At 43.1% G+C, this 19970-nt stretch overlaps 1 protein-coding gene across 2 annotated transcripts in view; it reads right to left on the bottom strand.

Annotated features, from left to right (window-relative positions):
• Nucleotides 1-19970, bottom strand: part of LOC126199331 (nonsense-mediated mRNA decay factor SMG5) — a 305533-nt gene that overhangs the window by 172806 nt on the left and 112757 nt on the right. For both annotated transcript variants that reach the window (XM_049936180.1, XM_049936181.1), the window contains one exon: nt 11385-11536. In XM_049936180.1, the coding sequence (XP_049792137.1) occupies nt 11385-11536 (152 nt within the window). The remainder of the gene's footprint in view (nt 1-11384; nt 11537-19970) is intronic.

Genomic DNA, 19970 nt, shown 5'->3' with positions numbered 1-19970 from the left:
TCCATCTCCTGGTCACAGATTTGCAATCCTGCCACTGTTTGCCAGTCACTGCCATTAACTATCAACTGGCTGGGATATGCCACCTGGGAAGCACAGCAGCATCATGAATGCCACACAACATTACAGGTTGCATAGGTTCCGAAGCATTCTCCCAAGGTGCCCCAATGTCGCTGAAACCAAACCATGGGTACTGGTCATGGACAGCAAAGCTACTTTATGAGTAGCTGGCAATTCCCTCTGCATCTGTACACAACAGGAACAATCCCTACCTAGCTTTCATTAATAAACAATTGCCACCAGTTGGTGCGAAACCAGAGAATCGAGCCCACTAATACATTACAGCATTAGTGCACTTTCTATTTTACAAAAATGATTTTTATGCATAATAAGTTTCCAAATTGGGCTTCACCAGGAAATGTATCATCACATTCAGCACATGTATGAAAAGTTGAAAAGTAATGCCTCTCTTTTTTTATGTGAAAACTCTTAAAGCTTTTAAAATGAAACAAACATTGTTAGCATACCACACCTTTATTTTTAAAGTCTTCATATCTGCAGCCCTCTGCCAGTAGAAGGCTCCAAATCATACCATGTAATATGTTGGTGTGTAATGTAACTATGTCAGTGCAAGAGGAATAGCACGATGTAATCAAGTTTTGAATGGAAAGAGTTTGTCCACACATGAAATACCCTCTCCTTCAGCGTGACAATGCCATACCACACACAAGCACTGCGACATCTGCAACATTCTGAGACCTTGGGTTTACTGCATTTATCATCCAGAGGTGAAATTGGAACTCCCTCAAGAATGTCAGATATTCTACAGTAGCAGTATCAACAAACTGATCACTCACTGGGAAAAATGTGTTCGTTGCCAGGGTGACTATGTTGAGAAAAATACTTCAACTTGAAGCACAAAGATGCAGAATGTTAATAACATTTGTTTTACAGAATGCTTTAAGAGTTTTCATATAAAAAATGCAGAGGCAGCATTTTTCAGCATGCCCTCGTAAGTGTTAGTGGCAACACACTTTTGAGTACAAATTATAAAAGCAACATTCACCAATCTTTCTAACTAAAAGTTAGAACAATAATATTCATCACTCCATCCTTTGTCCAGTGTTCACATTCAACTGGCCAACAAGGCAACTCCAAGCTTCAAATTGCTATATTCTGGAAAATATTCTGGGAGGAATGAATATGTTTATATATTTCCTCTCCAGTATGGTAGATCCTACAGTCTCAAAGAATCTTTGTTTCTTCCTGAAGAGTATGTCCATGAAACAAAGACCTCCAGACTTACTGTACAGATGGTTATGTGATAGCAATATTATAAATACACTTAGTAAGTTTGTTACTAGGAGAAAAATTTAAGGTTTTACAGAAAATATCTTGTGGTGTCACCGCTAGACACCACACTTGCTAGGTGGTAACTTAAATCGGCCGTGGTCCTGTAGTACATGTCGGACCCGCGTGTCGCCACTGTGTAATCGCAATCCTAGCGCCACCACATGGCAGGTCACAAGACACTGACTAGACCTGGCCCCAGTTGTACGGACGACATTGCTTGCGACCAGAAGTACGACGCCTTCCTCTCATTTGCCGAGAGACAGATAGAATAGCCTTCAGCTTAGTCCATAGCTACTACCTAGCAAGGCGCCATTTGTATCAGTGCTTATAGCTTACTACTATTCAAGAGATGTATTCCAACAAGAGAATAAAAGTTAAGTAACATCTACGTACTTTTCTTCTTATTCATTAATAAGTCTCATGTTCCAGAACTTCAAGCCCGTCTGCGTTAGTTTAGCGTGCACCTAGCTACCTCATTGTGTCTATGCTGTATGAGCTAGACACAACATTATTTGGCGCCGAGGAGTGGTGCCGCGCCCACGTTGCATAAATTGATTGTCCTTTGCTCTGATTTGCTTGTGTCATGGCTTCGCCACAATCTCCAGATGTACTGTCCGAATTTTTTCGCTTGCAGAATCAGCAGACGCAGGCGTTATTGGAAGCCCTTGGACAGCTCGTCCAGGGTCAACGTGCGCTGCAAAACGATGCGGCAGCCGCCGCTTCTTCGCTACCGCTGCCACAAAACGCTGTTGCACCTCCCTTTCGGCCATACGTGGCGGCCGAGGAGACCTGGCAAGAGTGGTCTCGCCAGTTCAACTTTCACCTAGCAGCATACAGAATTCAAGGTACAGAGCGGCAGCCGTTTTTGCTTTCTTGTGTCGGTGTGTCTACCTACCGTGTGATAGTGAAATTGTTTCCCCGACGCGACGTAGCAACTCTGTCCTACGACGAAATTTTGTCTGCTTTAGATGCCTATTTCAAAGAAACAGTAAATGTAGTTGCAAAACGGTATACGTTCTTTCGTACAAAACGTACGGCTGGTCAGACTAATAGGGAGTGGGTAGCAACTTTGCAAGGACTTACTAGGGAGTGTGCATTTGAATGTGACTGTGGACTTCCTTATTCAGACACTATGGTGCGTGATGCAATAGCACAGAACGTTTCTGATGTTCGCATAAGGGAACAGATTTTGAAACTAGTTAATCCCTCCCTTCAACAAGTGATAGACATATTGGATAGGCAAGACACACTTGACTTTGCTCAGGAATCCTTTGAAACTTCGCCAGCCGTGTGTCACATTAACCGGCCCGCCGGCCGCGCTGCCCGGGACGCTACACGGCCCTCGCGCCCGTCCGCACAGCAGCGGCAGCCTAACTCGCAAACACGTGCGCCGCGTAAGCAAGCAACTGCAGTGAAATCATGCCCGAGGTGTGCAACTAGACATTCGCGTGAAAATTGCCCGTCACGCCAAGCTATTTGTTTTTACTGCCAAAAGAAAGGACATGTTCAAAGTGTTTGCCAGAAAAAGCTTAGATCAGACAATCACACAAATTCCAGGCCTTTTGCTTCGCGCCGGAATCGAACCCAGGACAATCGGGCTCGTGGACCTTCGCCCATGGACGTTCATGTAGTTCATTCCCACCCGTCCAGTGACACTTTAGCTAACAGTGACTGTGTTCGTCCCACCAAAAGTGTGCGTCGACGTCGCCGGAAATCCCGTCAAGTCGCAAGTGCTTCTGTACCTGTATCAGTTCAAATTGCACGTGACAGTCGCTCTTGTCGTCAGCAGGACAATAAACTTTTTGTAGACTTAGACTTTGAAGGAAAAGTGATCCCTTTCCAGCTCGATACCGGAGCTGCAGTTTCATTGCTCAATCACGACACGTACAAACAACTGGGCCAACCGCCATTGCGTGCCGCAAATGTTAAGTTAACTAGTTACTCAGGACAGCAGATCCCTGTGTTAGGACAGTGCAGCCTTCTTGCAACATACAAGGGACAAACAAAACTTGTATCATTTTACGTTCTTCGTTCTTCTACTGCAGTGAACTTGTTTGGTTTAGATTTGTTTCAATTGTTTAATTTGTCTATAGTAAATCAGGTCCTATCAGTGAATCAGACTGTGCCTTCCGCCAGTGTTTCTAGTCTTTGTGAAGAATTTGCAGACGTTTTTGCACCGGGCCTTGGTTGCGCTAAGAACTATGCTGCACATTTGGAACTGAAAGACAACGCGCAACCGAAATTTTTCAGAGCGCGCAATGTTCCCCACGCATTGCGTGATGAGGTCGCAAGAACATTGCACGATTTCGAATCTCAAGGTGTAATTGAACGTGTGCAGGCTTCTCTCTGGGCATCACCCTTAGTAATTTTGCCAAAACCTTCCGGAAAATTGAGACTTTGTGTGGACTTCAAGGCCACTGTGAATCCCCAACTTGTGACTGCTACTTTTCCTTTGCCCCGCCCGGAAGATCTTTTTGACAAACTGTGCCCGGGAAAATATTTTTCCAAATTGGACCTAGCAGATGCGTACTTGCAAATACCTGTGGACGAAGAATCCCAGCGCGTCTTAGTGGTTAACACGCATCTTGGCTTGTATCGCTTCAAAAGACTGCCATTCGGGTGTGCATCCGCCCCTGCTTTGTTTCAGCAATATTTACAAACTGTTTGTGCGTCGGTCCCTACTGCTGCGAACTATCTGGACGATATTGTGATCTCAGGAAAGACAGAAGCCGAACATTTGCAAAATCTCCGAACATTATTTCAGGTCTTGCGTCAAAATGGTCTTCGCTTGAGGAAGGACAAATGTGTGTTTTTTGCTCGGGACTTACCCTACCTGGGGCATGTCTTAAATGCCCAAGGTATACATCCGAGTCCAGAGCACCTCCGTGCCATACAGGACTTACCTGCTCCGCAAGATTTGAAACAGCTACAGAGTGTGTTGGGTAAAATAAATTATTATCATAAATTTGTGCGCAATGCTTCTTCCATTTCAGCTCCGCTTCATCGCTTACGCCGTAAAGGTGTTCCGTTCGTCTGGACGACGGAATGCGAACGCGCCTTTCGCCAGTTGAAATCGGCGTTACTTTCAAATACTTGCCTTACGCCCTTCGATCCCCAGAAACCCCTTTTGTTGATGGTAGATGCATCGGATTTCGGGATCGGTGCTGTGCTTGCGCACAAAGATGGCTCGCATGATCGCCCTATTGCCTTTGCGTCCAAATTGCTCTCATCTGCGCAAAGAAATTATTCACAAATAGAGAAAGAAGCTTTAGCTCTCGTGTTTGGTGTTACCAAGTTCCATGACTTCTTGTATGGTCGTCACTTTACCATCATCACGGACCACAAACCGTTGACATCGCTTTTTCATCCGAACAAGCCTGTACCTCCACGTACAGCGCAGAAATTCATTCGCTGGTCACTTTTTCTCTCGCAGTACCGCTACGATATCTTGTATCGGTCCACTGCTCAGCACGGAAACGCTGATGCGTTGTCCCGTTTGCCTGTTGCTGAGGATAAAGCATTCGATTCTTCCGAACTTGCTTGCATGTTCATTGATTCGGAAGCCGATGACGTGGTCGAATCGTTTCCGATTGATTTTCGTCGTGTAGCTGCAGCCACAGCTGCTGACCCTGTCCTTGCTACTGTTTTGTGTTTTGTTGCTACGCAATGGCCCTTGTCAAAGTCGCGGATCGAGGATCCTTTGGTTCGCCGTTTTTTTGCTCACAAGGAGAGACTTTTTGTACGACGTGGTGTTTTGTTGTTGCGTTCCGATACTGATCAGTCCAGAGTCGTGGTCCCACGATCGTTACAGTCCTCTGTCTTACGGCTTCTTCACCAAGGACATTGGGGTATAGTGCGCACGAAACAACTTGCTCGTCAGCACTGTACTTGGTTCGGAATCGATGCTGCGATTACGAATATGTGCTCCTCTTGCGTGGCGTGTGCCGAACAACAATCCGCACCGCCGCGGAAATTCTTTGCATGGCCGAAAGCCACTTCCCCTTGGCAACGCTTGCATATCGATTTTGCTGGTCCATTCTGGAATGCTCGATGGTTGGTTGTGGTCGATGCTTTCAGTAATTTTCCTTTTGTTGTCCGGATGTCTTCCACGACGTCTTCTGCCACAATCCAAGCCTTGTCTGCTATCTTTTGCATTGAGGGTCTTCCGCAGACTATTGTTTCCGACAATGGCCCACAATTCATGTCCGCAGAATTTCAGTCATTCTGCAAAGCCAATGGTATTCAACATCTGACGTCCGCGCCGTTTTCGCCTCAGTCCAACGGTGCCGCGGAACGATTGGTCCGGACTTTCAAGTCACAGATGTTGAAATTGAAAGAGTCGCATTCTCGGGAGGACGCTTTGTTACTCTTTTTGTCTTCGTATCGCTCTCAGCCCCGCGATGGCCGCTCGCCGGCTGAATTGCTCCATGGTCGATCTCATCGCACCCTGATGTCTTTGCTGCATCCGCCGCATCAGGTTCCTGTGCAGCGGCAGACTCCTGCTTTTGCTCCTGGCGACGTTGTCTATTATCGCAACTATCGCGGTTCACGGCGTTGGCTCGCAGGGCGCATTCTTCGCTGCCTCGGCCGCGCGATGTATTTGGTTTTGGGGGCCTCTGGTGAGGTGCGTCGGCATCTCAATCAGCTGCGCCTCTGTCGTCGCCTGGGTTCTGCCGCTCCCCGTCTGCTTTCAGCGACGGTGCCGTCAGGTCGGCGCCTTGGGGACCCATCTACTGGCTCGCCTCATCCCCAGGTGTTACCGACGCTGCCTTCCATTTTGCCCCATGGCGTCGCGCCGCCGCCGCAGCCGCCGCCGCCGGCGCCGCCCGCAGTGGACGCTTCGCTGCAACCGCCCGGCGCCTCCCAGGGTCACGCGCCGCCGCTCGCTTCCCGTGACCAGCTGTCCTCCGCCATGGACCTCTTGCCCGCTCCGGACCAGATGTCGTCATCGCGCGTCGGATTCCCCGACGCACTGGAGGTCGACCCTTCGGCTCCTCTTGTCTCATTACGTGCGCATGCACCTCCTGTTGACGTGCACCCTGGACTAGGTTTGCAGGCGTTTCCTAGCTCCCCTCGGACCGAATGGCCGGGTGCGGGTGGCACAGCCTCGCCTGTTGTTAGGCTCCCCACCTCATCGCATACGTCACCATGGGGTCCTCCCCACGGCGGGCGGAAGCCTTATCTCACGACCGTTCGCCGATTTGCGGGGGAGGAATGTGGTGTCACCGCTAGACACCACACTTGCTAGGTGGTAACTTAAATCGGCCGCGGTCCTGTAGTACATGTCGGACCCGCGTGTCGCCACTGTGTAATCGCAATCCTAGCGCCACCACATGGCAGGTCACAAGACACTGACTAGACCTCGCCCCAGTTGTACGGACGACATTGCTTGCGACCAGAAGTACGACGCCTTCCTCTCATTTGCCGAGAGACAGATAGAATAGCCTTCAGCTTAGTCCATAGCTACTACCTAGCAAGGCGCCATTTGTATCAGTGCTTATAGCTTACTACTATTCAAGAGATGTATTCCAACAAGAGAATAAAAGTTAAGTAACATCTACGTACTTTTCTTCTTATTCATTAATAAGTCTCATGTTCCAGAACTTCAAGCCCGTCTGCGTTAGTTTAGCGTGCACCTAGCTACCTCATTGTGTCTATGCTTTATGAGCTAGACACAACATATCTGTTAGTTTATTTGGTGTTGTAGTTGGAAGGTCGGTTTGATTGCAGCTCTCCACACTAGTCTATTCCATGCAACCCTCTTTATCTCTGAATAACTACTGCAACCCACATCCATTTGAACCTTCTCACTGTACTCATGTCAAGGTCCCCCCCTCCCAATTTTTACTCCTCACGCTTCCCTCCATTACTAAATTGACAATTCTTTGATGCCTCTGGATGTGTGCTACCAGTCTATCCCTTCTTTCAATCAAGCTGTGCCATTGATTTCTTTCTTCCCCTACTTGAGCCAGTACCACCTCATCAGTTACGCAAACTACCAAACTAATCTTCAGAATTCTTCTATAGCACGACGGTTCAAAAGCTTAAACAGCATGAGCATATATTTTTCACTGTCTTTTAGGTACAGTCAGATATTTAAAATTTTTGAGAGCATTCTGTGACTGGAGCACAGCAATTGGTATAAAATGCTAAAAATCAAATAAAAACAGTCTCAACCACGTTTTCAGATTTTCTGTTTGCTAGGAAACAGTTTTGGTGCTTTCCTAAGACAGTCTTCAGGCTTTTCACCGCCATTATGGCTGCCGATGGCAGCAGACAAGAGTGAGATCCGTAAAACCAGTGACAACCATACTCCTAGAGATATCACTCCGTTTGCCACCACCAGCAGCCATAATGATGGTGAAAAGCCTGAAGATGGTATGAAACAAGGGCCAAAACCGGTACAAATAAAAAACCTGAAATGCAATCAAGACTGTTTTTATTTGAGTTTTAACAGTCAGGTGTGATGGTGTGAGATGTGTTTACATAATTACTATTGATTTTAGGTTACTTTGTGTTAATGCTATTATGCAATTTATTGATTAATTCAAATCTGTACCCATGATTCTGTACAGCTGTCTTTGCGATATTTGTACTGTTTCAATGATATGTAACAATTGCATTCACAACATAGTTCTCAAAGGTGGTATAGACTGTTAATCTCTGTTTTTAAATAAGCAGTCGCATATAGTTGAGGTAAAACAGCACTCATGACTTTGGCTTATCTTTAAATTGTATACATAGTATCTGTAAAAACTATTTCTTCTAAAGCCACACCCATAATGTAAATATTCGATATTTTGCAAAGAGGTTTAATTAATACGGATGCTGCAATAAATTTTATAGCAAAATTAGCAAGATGAAAAAGGAATGGAGCAACAGTCAACACTGTGGCTAACTTTTGCAGTGTTACCGCTAATGAAACAAATATGCACCTCTGAACACAGCTTTGAAAGAATCTAAAACTAATAAAGTAAATTTCATAGCCAAAATAGTAATTGGTCACTCATTTGGATTAACATCAGGTGACATACAAGTTCACATATAAGTGTTCATATACAATGAGTGTGTATCACACAGTTCCAAGAATTCAGAAGCAAAGGAATAGCTAATTGTCAGGTTGCTTGCATATGTGCTTCCTGTAAGAAAACAAATGTGATCTACCAGGAGGTTCCTCTATCATGAACCTGAGAGGGGTTATGACAGTTGCATCAAGAACTCTATTGTGCCTCACATTAATACTTCTTATGCAAAGACATTTCTACTACTATTAGTACTACTACTGGCCTGTCCTACATCCTTTGGCAAGAGGGGCCTCCACATTTGATATGAGCTCACACCTGCTCAATGGAGAAGTTATTCCTATGAAAGTCAAGTAGGTAATACCATGCAACAGCGTAACAGTGGCAGGTAAAAGCTAGATATTTTATTTACACTCACTCTAACAACAATTTTTGATGAAATGGCAGAATGAAACAAAGGAAAAGAAAAAGATGTTTATGTTACCCAAGATTATGCAGTATTGCTGTTATGTGTTCCCAAGCTATCACCATATTAGTTATTATATTGAGTTCACATTCTTATACTGGCATGGATTACTGGTTGCTTATTGGAAATGGATGCAGCAGTCACTGCACACCTTTCTGCACAAGAGTTAAGGAAGTCCGATCCAAATGCAGGTTTGACTTCTGCCCAGTATTAACAGAGTGAAAGCTGCTTATTCTTAGGAATAAACTAATATTGTTAACAAGAAATGACAGTAAGGAATATATGTATTGAGAGGCCAATGTCTAAATACCCAGACTCGTGAACAGGAGTCGACAAGAGGTTTGTGAACTTACACCACTTATTGCCCAAACTGCCCTCGGGAACGGTGTAGCGAGACGTGTATATACACATCCGTAGCAGCGAAAGGGGTAGAACTGCATGTGAAAATACGCAACTAACAAACTAAGCTAGAATTTATTTTCAGTAAAAAAATAAAGAAATGACAATTTTTTGCCAATACAAAGCTCCAGGAAGAGCTAGAAGAGCTGTGTTTCTACAATGATCAAAGACTGATAACATTTTGAAACTAGACTATTAACTTTTGCTTACGATTTTAAAAATTCTACTTTTAGTCCAAAGAAAAAAGCCTCCTGCTTTAAAATTACAAAGTGTGATAGAAACCAGATATTAATCTTAGAATTCTTATTCACTACAAAACAGAATGTTTAGCAGCTTTTACCACAAACAATTTTAGTATAGCAACAAGTACTGTATCTCATGAGCAAACACAACTGTTTCTCATATTCTAAGTAACCAAAACCACTGATGTGGTCTTCACATTTATTTGTTTACACTGTGGTATTTAATTGGAAAAAGTAGGGTACAGTGCTTCTGTAAACCACTGTTGGGTGATGTTACGACTGCTCAAGTGTTGTTCAGCACTGAACACATGAGCAATCTGGTGTGCTGTCATCTGTCAGTGGTATAGTCAAAGTAGATTAACACCCAACTGCTCACATATTAGTCAATACTTGCAGTGGTGGTTTTGCTGGCACTGTGATACCCATGGTACACACTTGTTGCTAGCAGAAGCTGAATTGGTCACCCACTCCACCCAGATTTACTGTCCTGTTTGCCACATGTGTGACTGCTATTCACATTTATTAAGTTGGGTTGGGTTGTTAGGGGGAAGAGACCAAACTGCGATGTCATCGGTCTCATCGTATTAGGGAAGGATGGGAAGGAAGATGGCCGTGTCCTTTCAAAGAAACCATCCCGGCATTTGCCTGGAGCGATTTAGGGAAATCACAGAAAACCTAAATCAGGATGGCTGGATGCAGGATTGAACCGTCGTCCTCCCGAATGCGAGTCCAGTGTGCTAACCACTGTACCACCTCACTTGGTATTTATTAAGTACTTCTTCAGAATGAATATGTTACCAATCACTTTCTTAATTATGTATTCTCAGTCTCATTTTGTAGAGCTAGAATGCATTTTCAATACTGATTATATATGTGTTGTACGTAAGTGGGCATAATCTGTAAAGAGAGAAAACGAAATATGTCTGGTTCAGAGGAGTTAAGGATATATGAAGGCATCTGAAATGTGAAAAATTTACTGCTATTTTTTGTGAATGAGGCCTTGAAGTGGAGCACACAACAACATCATTTTTGCAATTTATTTTTATTTTTTCAGTAAAGTACAAATTAATAAAAGTTGCTCACACAGAAAACAACTTACACAGTTTCTTTCCAATTTTCCACATAAATAAACCTGAAAAATTACATTCACTTTTGTTTTCTTTCTATTTCAGTAGTTTTGGAACAAGTGGAGATCTTTTGTTGGTTGATTTATTTTTGTTTCTGACATACACACAGATGTCTCATATGATGAAAAGTGAAAGTGAAAATGATGTGTTGTGGATCCTATTTGCACTATACAGGAACTACATTCGCTCACATATGCTTAAGTGTTGCATTGTTATGATAGATGAAACTTTCAAAACAAAGCAATGTGTTCTAATACATACAAAATACTGGACTGGAGATGAAAACACAGTTTTTTAAAACATATTTGGAAGTAAAAATTGCAGAAGTTACTGGTAGCAATCTTATTCTAAAACAGGAATGTATATACTTACAGCAGAAATGGAATAGAAATGGCTGTGAGTCATGTAGCTAACATATGACTTCAGGTCACATGTTATAAATGTTTCATTTACCAAGTTGATTGGTGGACTATCCAGTATGATGGCTATCTATAACACAACTGTTCCATCAGTGCATAACAGCCTTTGCCACAGACCAAAGAAAGTAAAGAAAATAAACTTGGTGCTGGTTGGGATGAACCAGAAAAAGAGTTCCCATACATCACAGCCAAAGGGAGAGCAGAGAGGGCAAAAGATAGAAACAAACACCACTCAGTATTAAGCCCTGATAGAAATCTAACCCAAGGCGAGGGACAGCAATTATCTACAGTAGCACACTAATATTTTATAACAATTAGACCTGTTTTTTAAAACAAACTGATGAAAATGGGTAACTTACTGCTTGCTTAGGGCTGATTGAGTGCCAACGGAAGTAATCCCAATCCAGTGCTCCATGAGCCTCTTTTAGGGCTCCCAGGCCACGTAATTGCATGTCTTCTGGAAGAGGAACCTTTAAGTACAGATCTTGTGCCCCTCGAAGTACTTCTCTCTCTGTAAACACAGCATGTAGAAAGAATATTAACTATTTACTGCTTACGGAGAAACACAAGAGCATAACGGCAGCTGAAGATTACAAACTATGTTCTTTAAGGGGATACAAGTTGTTGAATATCAGAAAACAGAACAAATGCCAAACTCTTTAAAGAGAAAACAAATTATTATTCATCACTGAATTCTTTGCCATTTTTTGATCACAAATTTCTCAACATAAATAATATGTTTAAAACATAGATCAGATAAGGAGATCTCATGGTATGTTCTGGCCTTTTCAAGTTTCTCATAAATACAGAATTTGAAGGACAGTGCCCAGATATCAATTTCCTAAATCAGTATGATACAATTTTTTTAAAGGGGAGGGGGTGGGATTACTTCATCTCTCAAACTGTGTGCCCAGTATGTGTTGCAATGAATCTTTTTACTTCCAAGTAGGTACACATATACAAATCAGACACATTCATATGTTCAAATAATGAGTGATGTGTATACACAATTGGGTCAAAATTTGCCCAACAATTCCTGAGTTATGCTGCTGTCACGCACTTTTCATCCCCATCATCATCCCTACGTGACACAGGTGGTTTTTATTCCCTCAGAAACCTTCACCACCATGTGCACAACAACTCACCTAAGTTTCATCACAACCAGATGAAAGGTGCAGCAACACATTGAAGACTGACAGACAAATAATCATTTTTTACATATTAGATATTAATTAAAAATCTGTTAGTCAACATTTCCATTTGTTAATAATATATGGAATTAAAAGTAAACATGAAAGCTATTCCCAGCAAGCTTCAAACCAACGACTTTATGTTTACAATATTTTTACTCTAAGCACTCCTCTAACAGCAACATTACTATTAACCTGAACATATTTTGTACTTAAGAGTGTTTGGAATCTTCTAACCTGAAAAAGACAATTTTATCAAGTTTGTCTGAAAATTGCATCATACTCCTTTGGAAACTGACTTTCAAATCGTACAAGTATGAAGAAAACTGGAGATGGCAGAGCACCCCCTGTGAGATATTAACAAATGCTGACAGACTTTTCAACACAACATCAAAAATGACCATACTATACTGAACTATACTGAACATTACAAGAAAAGAAAATACTTGAAATTGGAGGTTATATCAACACTCATCTGGCACACAAAGCACTGAACAAAGTAATAATCACTTCATGTGCACTTTCAAAGCTGCTGACAGTTTGCTTCACACAATGCCCACGGTTTTATATTTGTGCAAACAAATGAAGGACCACAGAAGAAAGATGTCACACTGTGTTACTAATGGATACTCTGTATAGTTACATGCAACTGTAACAAAGGTTTGTACTGAGTTGGGAAAGCAATATTTGGGGATGGATAACACAAATTTATCCAAAGGCAGGGAGATCATAAATCAAGACTTTCGGAGATGCGGAAATGTTAGAACTAGTTCCAAGTGAGAGGACACAGATCACACAGTGAAAGGATAAAGTAGCTTCATAGTTGGCAATGACAAAATATAGCGAATTGTGGAATGATACTCAACAGGAATTTTATAATACACTCCTGGAAATGGAAAAAAGAACACATTGACACCGGTGTGTCAGACCCACCATACTTGCTCCGGACACTGCGAGAGGGCTGTACAAGCAATGATCACATGCACGGCACAGCGGACACACCAGGAACCGCGGTGTTGGGCGTCGAATGGCGCTAGCTGCGCAGCATTTGTGCACCGCCGCCGTCAGTGTCAGCCAGTTTGCCGTGGCATACGGAGCTCCATCGCAGTCTTTAACACTGGTAGCATGCCGCGACAGTGTGGACGTGAACCGTATGTGCAGTTGACGGACTTTGAGCGAGGGCGTATAGTGGGCATGCGGGAGGCCGGGTGGACGTACCGCCGAATTGCTCAACACGTGGGGCGTGAGGTCTCCACAGTACATCGATGTTGTCGCCAGTGGTCGGCGGAAGGTGCACGTGCCCGTCGACCTGGGACCGGACCGCAGCGACGCACGGATGCACGCCAAGACCGTAGGATCCTACGCAGTGCCGTAGGGGACCGCACCACCACTTCCCAGCAAATTAGGGACACGGTTGCTCCTGGGGTATCGGCGAGGACCATTCGCAACCATCTCCATGAAGCTGGGCTACGGTCCCGCACACCGTTAGGCCGTCTTCCGCTCACGCCCCAACATCGTGCAGCCCGCCTCCAGTGGTGTCGCGACAGGCGTGAATGGAGGGACGAATGGAGACGTGTCGTCTTCAGCGATGAGAGTCGCTTCTGCCTTGGTGCCAATGATGGTCGTATGCGTGTTTGGCGCCGTGCAGGTGAGCGCCACAATCAGGACTGCATACGACCGAGGCACACAGGGCCAACACCCGGCATCATGGTGTGGGGAGCGATCTCCTACACTGGCCGTACACCACTGGTGATCGTCGAGGGGACACTGAATAGTGCACGGTACATCCAAACCGTCATCGAACCCATCGTTCTACCATTCCTAGACCGGCAAGGGAACTTGCTGTTCCAACAGGACAATGCACGTCCGCATGTATCCCGTGCCACCCAACGTGCTCTAGAAGGTGTAAGTCAACTACCCTGGCCAGCAAGATCTCCGGATCTGTCCCCCATTGAGCATGTTTGGGACTGGATGAAGCGTCGTCTCATGCGGTCTGCACGTCCAGCACGAACGCTGGTCCAACTGAGGCGCCAGGTGGAAATGGCATGGCAAGCCGTTCCACAGGACTACATCCAGCATCTCTACGATCGTCTCCATGGATAGCAGCCTGCATTGCTGCGAAAGGTGGATATACACTGTACTAGTGCCGACATTGTGCATGCTCTGTTGCCTGTGTCTATGTGCCTGTGGTTCTGTCAGTGTGATCATGTGATGTATCTGACCCCAGGAATGTGTCAATAAAGTTTTCCCTTCCAGGGACAATGAATTCACGGTGTTCTTATTTCAATTTCCAGGAGTGTAATTAATTCTATTTTCTATGATAGACCAACACTCAATAATCACAAGTCCTGGAAAAGTTTGGTGTTTGTCATCAAAAAGCAGAAGGTTTCACTGACTGCAGAATAACTGTGAGATTAGGCAGTAATTTTGGCTGGCGAACACATATTTTAAGTCATGAGTATTATTTGCAACACGATTTAATTGCAGTGTCGTTATGTGATAAATAGCGAATAAGAGTTTATAGGTTTCCCTGGTATGCCTGATAGAACACTTCTCCCAATAAATTCCCTCTTCTACATGTGGTATATGGCGAATTGTCATTATACTTCATTCAAAATTACTTAACAACCAACAGCTATGCACGACACGATGGAGTGAGACTTACAAGGAAGGCATGGCGTATGTTCAGCCAAACTAACAAGAATTGCAGTTGGAGTAAACATCTGCAGTTGACAATCCTTCACCCGCAACCTCTGAAACACTTGCAATATGAAACATTTTCAGGCAACTTCTTGTACTGTGGTACGGTTCACTGCACAATGAGATTTTGCTTGTTTTCATTACTTACAGTTGCAGGATCAGCATCTTATATATGACATTACTATTATATGTTGTGTGCAATTGAACAATGGTTAATCAAATGTTATTCAATGGAAAAATCAAATATCGTTCTTTTACCCAGGGGATTGCAGTACAAGATCAGTCACAAAAAATGGTCTGTGTGTTACGTGCCTACAAATGTCAACCATTCTTCTTGATAATGCTCCCAGCCATCCTGTTATTGATGGATGAAACAACTACCATGACAAAGCGAGAGTAGGAGTCAACTGATTGGCTACAGTGTCGAAGTAAATGATAATCTTAAAAATGTGGAGATAACAGAAGTAATATCTCACTGTAAATCACAGTTCCTCAGATATAAAATTGATGAGCTGGCAAAAAAATTTGGGCATGCACTTATGAGGTTGCTATCTTATTTCTGCCATTTCAACCCAATACAATTTACACAGGCCCAAATTAAAGGTTATGTTGCAAAGTAATAATAAAAATCTTAACTATGTATGCAGTCAAAGCATTCCCCAATGATGCTGTTACCGTGTGACACTCTCCCATGAGTCAAACAAACCTGTGATCATTCATGCTGCCCTTCTTTGTATCCATTCAATACCCCCCACCCGTTAGTCCTATTTGGTACGGATCCTACACACTTGAGCGATACTGTAGGATGGTCCATACCAGTGTTTTGTATGCATTCTCTTTTGATTGCCTTTTTCAAGTGTTATACCAATGAATCGCAGTCTGCCACATGCTTTATCTATGTCTGAGACTGTATGATCATTCTATTTCATATCCCCACAAATTGTTAAACCCGAGTATTTGTATTAGCTGATAGCTTCCAACTGTAAGTTACTTGATGTTATTGTCGTATGAAACTATGTTTTTTCGTTCTGTGAAATGCATTATTTTACACTTCTGAATATTTAAAGCAAGTTGATATTCTTTTGTCGTATCGGCCGCCGCACAGCAGCCGTCAACTCAGCGCGGCATGCTACAACACGCGCGGCACACAGCGAGTACCGCTGGCGCTGCACATGATGTCAACAACTGGCGCAAGTGAATGCGTCGTCACAGAGTTAGCAGCAGCGTACACACCACTATCGATAATACGGTTTACCCTGGCAGCGCTGCCCTTGCCACCAGAGTGAGCAACCGTATAAGGGCGCCATCTACCAACACTCTGATTGGCCGGACCTGCGGATTTAAGCGAACTCCCTGAGCCCGTTTAACCAGTTCAATCTCCGCCAATGACTGTGTTACTACCCAGCTGCTGGATTCATGATGACCGAACCGTACTGTGGCCTCCCTGGCTGGAAACTTGCAACGCGTCGGTATCGACTGGTTGGCAGTGGTTTGGACTTGTATTCTCTACTAGTGACTCTGATTCTCCTTGGCGCTACAGCCAGCGAAGTGTTGTGTAGTCGAACTTAAGTTTTGTTTTGAGTGACAGAAGGTCAAATAAATTTGGTTATCACGGAATATTTGTTGTGTTATAGTGAGGACATAACATCTTTGTACCACTTTGAAATCTTATCAAGATGTGACTAAATATTTTCACACCTTCTTTCAGAGAGCATATAAGCCTGAGGTTACTATTAATATTGTCCACAAGGTCACTTGAGACACAACATTAGCAGAAAAGGTCCCAATACATTGTACTCAGGAACACCAAAAGTGACTTCTATATCTGTAGATGAGTCTCCATCAAATATAACTTGCTGGATCACCCATACCAAAAAATTTTCAAACCAGTCACAAATTTCACTTGATACTCCATATGATTGTACTTTTGGTAATAACTGTTCATAATTCACTGAGTCAAATGCCTCTTGAAAATCTAGAAATATTGCATCTAATGGATTGCCTGGATTCAAAGCTTACAGTATCTTATATTATGTTTTAGTTCAGAATATGTTCTAACGTTGTACAAAAAATTGATGTCAAGGATACTGGATGGCAGTTTTGTGGATCATTTCTGCTAGCCTTCTTGTAGATGAGTGTGGCCTGTGCTATTTTCCAACTACTGGGCACGGTTTTTTGTTTGAGAGATCTATGGCAGTTTATATAGTTAAGAGGGGGGCTAATACAGCAGAAAATTCAGAATAAAATCTGATAGGAATTCCGTCAGGGCCTGAAGCTTTGTTCAATTTTAACGTTTTCATCTGTTTCTCAATGCCAGACATGAATATCTATTCACTCATCTTTTCAGTGGTACAGGGATTAAACTAGAGGAATACTCCTGGGTTTTCCTTTCCACAGGAACATTCAAAAACAGAGTTAAACATTTCTGCTTCTACTCTGTTACCCGTAGTTTAGTTCCTGTCTCATCCACTCACGACTGGACACTGACTTTGGTGCTAGTATCAGTTGTTATGTATGAACAAAACTTCTCTAGGTTCTGTGTAAGATATTTTGACAATATTCTGCTATGCTAGTCATTCAAAGCTTATTGCATTGCTCTCTTGACAGACAAAAGTGTTAAACTTAACATCTCTCAATCTACAGCCTTTGCTTTATGTTACATCTACATCTACATAGATACTCCGCAAGCCACGGTAAGGTGCATGGCGGAGGTACCCTGTATCACTACTTGTCACTCCTCTTCCTGTTCCACTCACAAACAGAGCGAGGGAAAAACGACTGTCTGTACAAATCTGTATGAATCCTTCATTCCTCTTCCTGTTCCACTCACAAACAGAGCGAGGGAAAAACGACTGTCTGTACAAATCTGTATGAATCCTTATTTCTTGTGTCTTATCTTCAAGGTCCTTACGCTCGGTGTATGTTGGGGGCAGTACAATCATTTAGCAGTCAGCTTCAAATGTCGGTTCTCTATATTTTCTCAATACTGTTTCTCGAAAAGAATGTCACCTTCCATCCAGGATTCCCGTTTCAGTTTCTGAAGCACCTCTATAACCCTTGCGTGTAGTTCGAGCCTACCGGTAACAAAAATCTAGCAGCCACTTCTGAACTGCTTTGAAGTCTTCATTCAATCTTACCTCATAACAGATCCCAAACACTCGAGCAGTACTCAAGAATAAGTTGCACCATCAGCTTATATGTAGTCTCCCTTACAGGTGAATCACTCTTTCCTAAAAATTTTCCAATAAACTGAAGATGACCATCTGCCTTTCCTACGACAGTTTTCACACGCTCGTTCCATCTCGTATCGCTTTGCAACATTACGCCCAGATACTTAAATAACTTGACTGTGTCAAGCAGGTCACTAGTGACACTACATTCGAACATTAGAGGTTTGTTGTGTATTAACTTACATTTTTCCACATTTTGGGCTAGATGCCATTCATCACACCAACTGGAAGTTTTTCCTGAGTTGTCTTGTACCTTCCTACAGTCACTCAACTTCAACACTTTATCATACACCATGGCATCATCAGCAAACAACCACAAATTGCTGCCCAACCTGTCCACCAAATCATTTATGTGTATGCAGAACAACAGTGGACCTGTCACACTTCCCCAGGGCACTCCTTACGATACCCTTGTCTCTGATGAACGCTCACCATTGAGGATAACATATTGGGTTCTATTATTTAAGAAGTCATCGAGCCACTCACATATCTGTGACCTTATTCCATATGCTCGTACCTTCGTTAACAGCCTGCAATGGGGTCCCATGTCAAATGCTTATGGAGGCCTACAAATATATTGCCCTCCGTCCATAGTTCTCAGTATACCATGAGAGGAAAGGACAAGCTGAGTTTTGCAGAAGTAATGCTTTCTACAACCATGCTGATTTGTGGACATAAGCTTCTTAACCTCAAGAAAGTTTATTACATTCAAACTGAGAATATGTTAAAAGATTCTGCAGCAAACAAAGTTAGGGATATTAGTCTGTAATTTTGTGTGTCCATTCTTTTCCCTTTGTTATATACTGGAGTCACCTGCGCTTTTTTTCCAGTCGCTTGGGACTTTGTGATGGGTGAGAGATTCACAATAAATGCAAGCTTGCTAAGGGGCCAATGTCGTATTGCACTCTTTGTAAAATCTTACTGGGATTCCATCTGGACCTGGTGATTTATTTGTTTTCAAATCTTCAAGTTCTTTCTCTACGCCAAAAAGGGATTGAATGGAAGCCTTACACCTGTTTAGCAATTTTCCATATAACCAGAATTTTTTCCGGTTCTCTGCCACATCTTTTGCTACGGTGTGACAGTGGTAGTTGCTGTATGCTTCGCGCAGAAAACTTTTCACAGGCGCATGAATGTCTACTAACCTTTACGTGTCGTCATTTATATGTCCTCTTTTGAACCTAGAGTGCAACAGTCTCTGCTTCCTCAGCATCCACCGAATTTCATTATTAAGGCATGGTGGGTCTTTTCTATCCTTTATCCACTTACTAGGCATGTAATTCTCCAGACCACGATTTACACTCTGCTTAAACTTCACCCACAATTCCTCTACATCTATCTTACTGTAACTAAGTTTTGCCAATTCACTATCTAAGTGAGATGTTAATAACTGATTATCTGCTCCATCTAGCAGAAACACTCTTCCAGCCTTCTTGACTGATTTATTAATTTTCATAATTATAGTTGCTACAATGACAACATGATCATTAATCCCCGTTTCTATACTGATATTGTCGATAAGGCCCGGCCTATTTGTAGCTACAAGGTCTAAGATATTTCCATTGTGAGTGGGCTGCTGAGCTAGCTTCTCAAGGCAATTTTCAGAAAATGTGTTCAAAAGTATTTCGAGTGACTGTCTGTCTGTACTCACTGCAATGAATCCACAAACATTCCAGTCTATACGTGGCAGGTTAAAGACAACTCCAACTAATATTGCATGATCTGGGTATTTTATGCAATAGACATCCATTATGCTGTACTCTATTTCTTCAGGTGTTTCTTTGCAGCAACAGTCCCTCCCATTATGAACTGTTCTACTGGGTAC

The sequence above is a fragment of the Schistocerca nitens genome, chromosome 8 (assembly GCF_023898315.1).
Source record: "Schistocerca nitens isolate TAMUIC-IGC-003100 chromosome 8, iqSchNite1.1, whole genome shotgun sequence".
In the NCBI taxonomy this organism is placed as follows: domain Eukaryota; kingdom Metazoa; phylum Arthropoda; class Insecta; order Orthoptera; family Acrididae; genus Schistocerca; species Schistocerca nitens.
The sequence above is the reverse complement of the archived record's forward strand: the minus strand, read 5'-3'. Positions and strand labels throughout refer to the sequence as shown.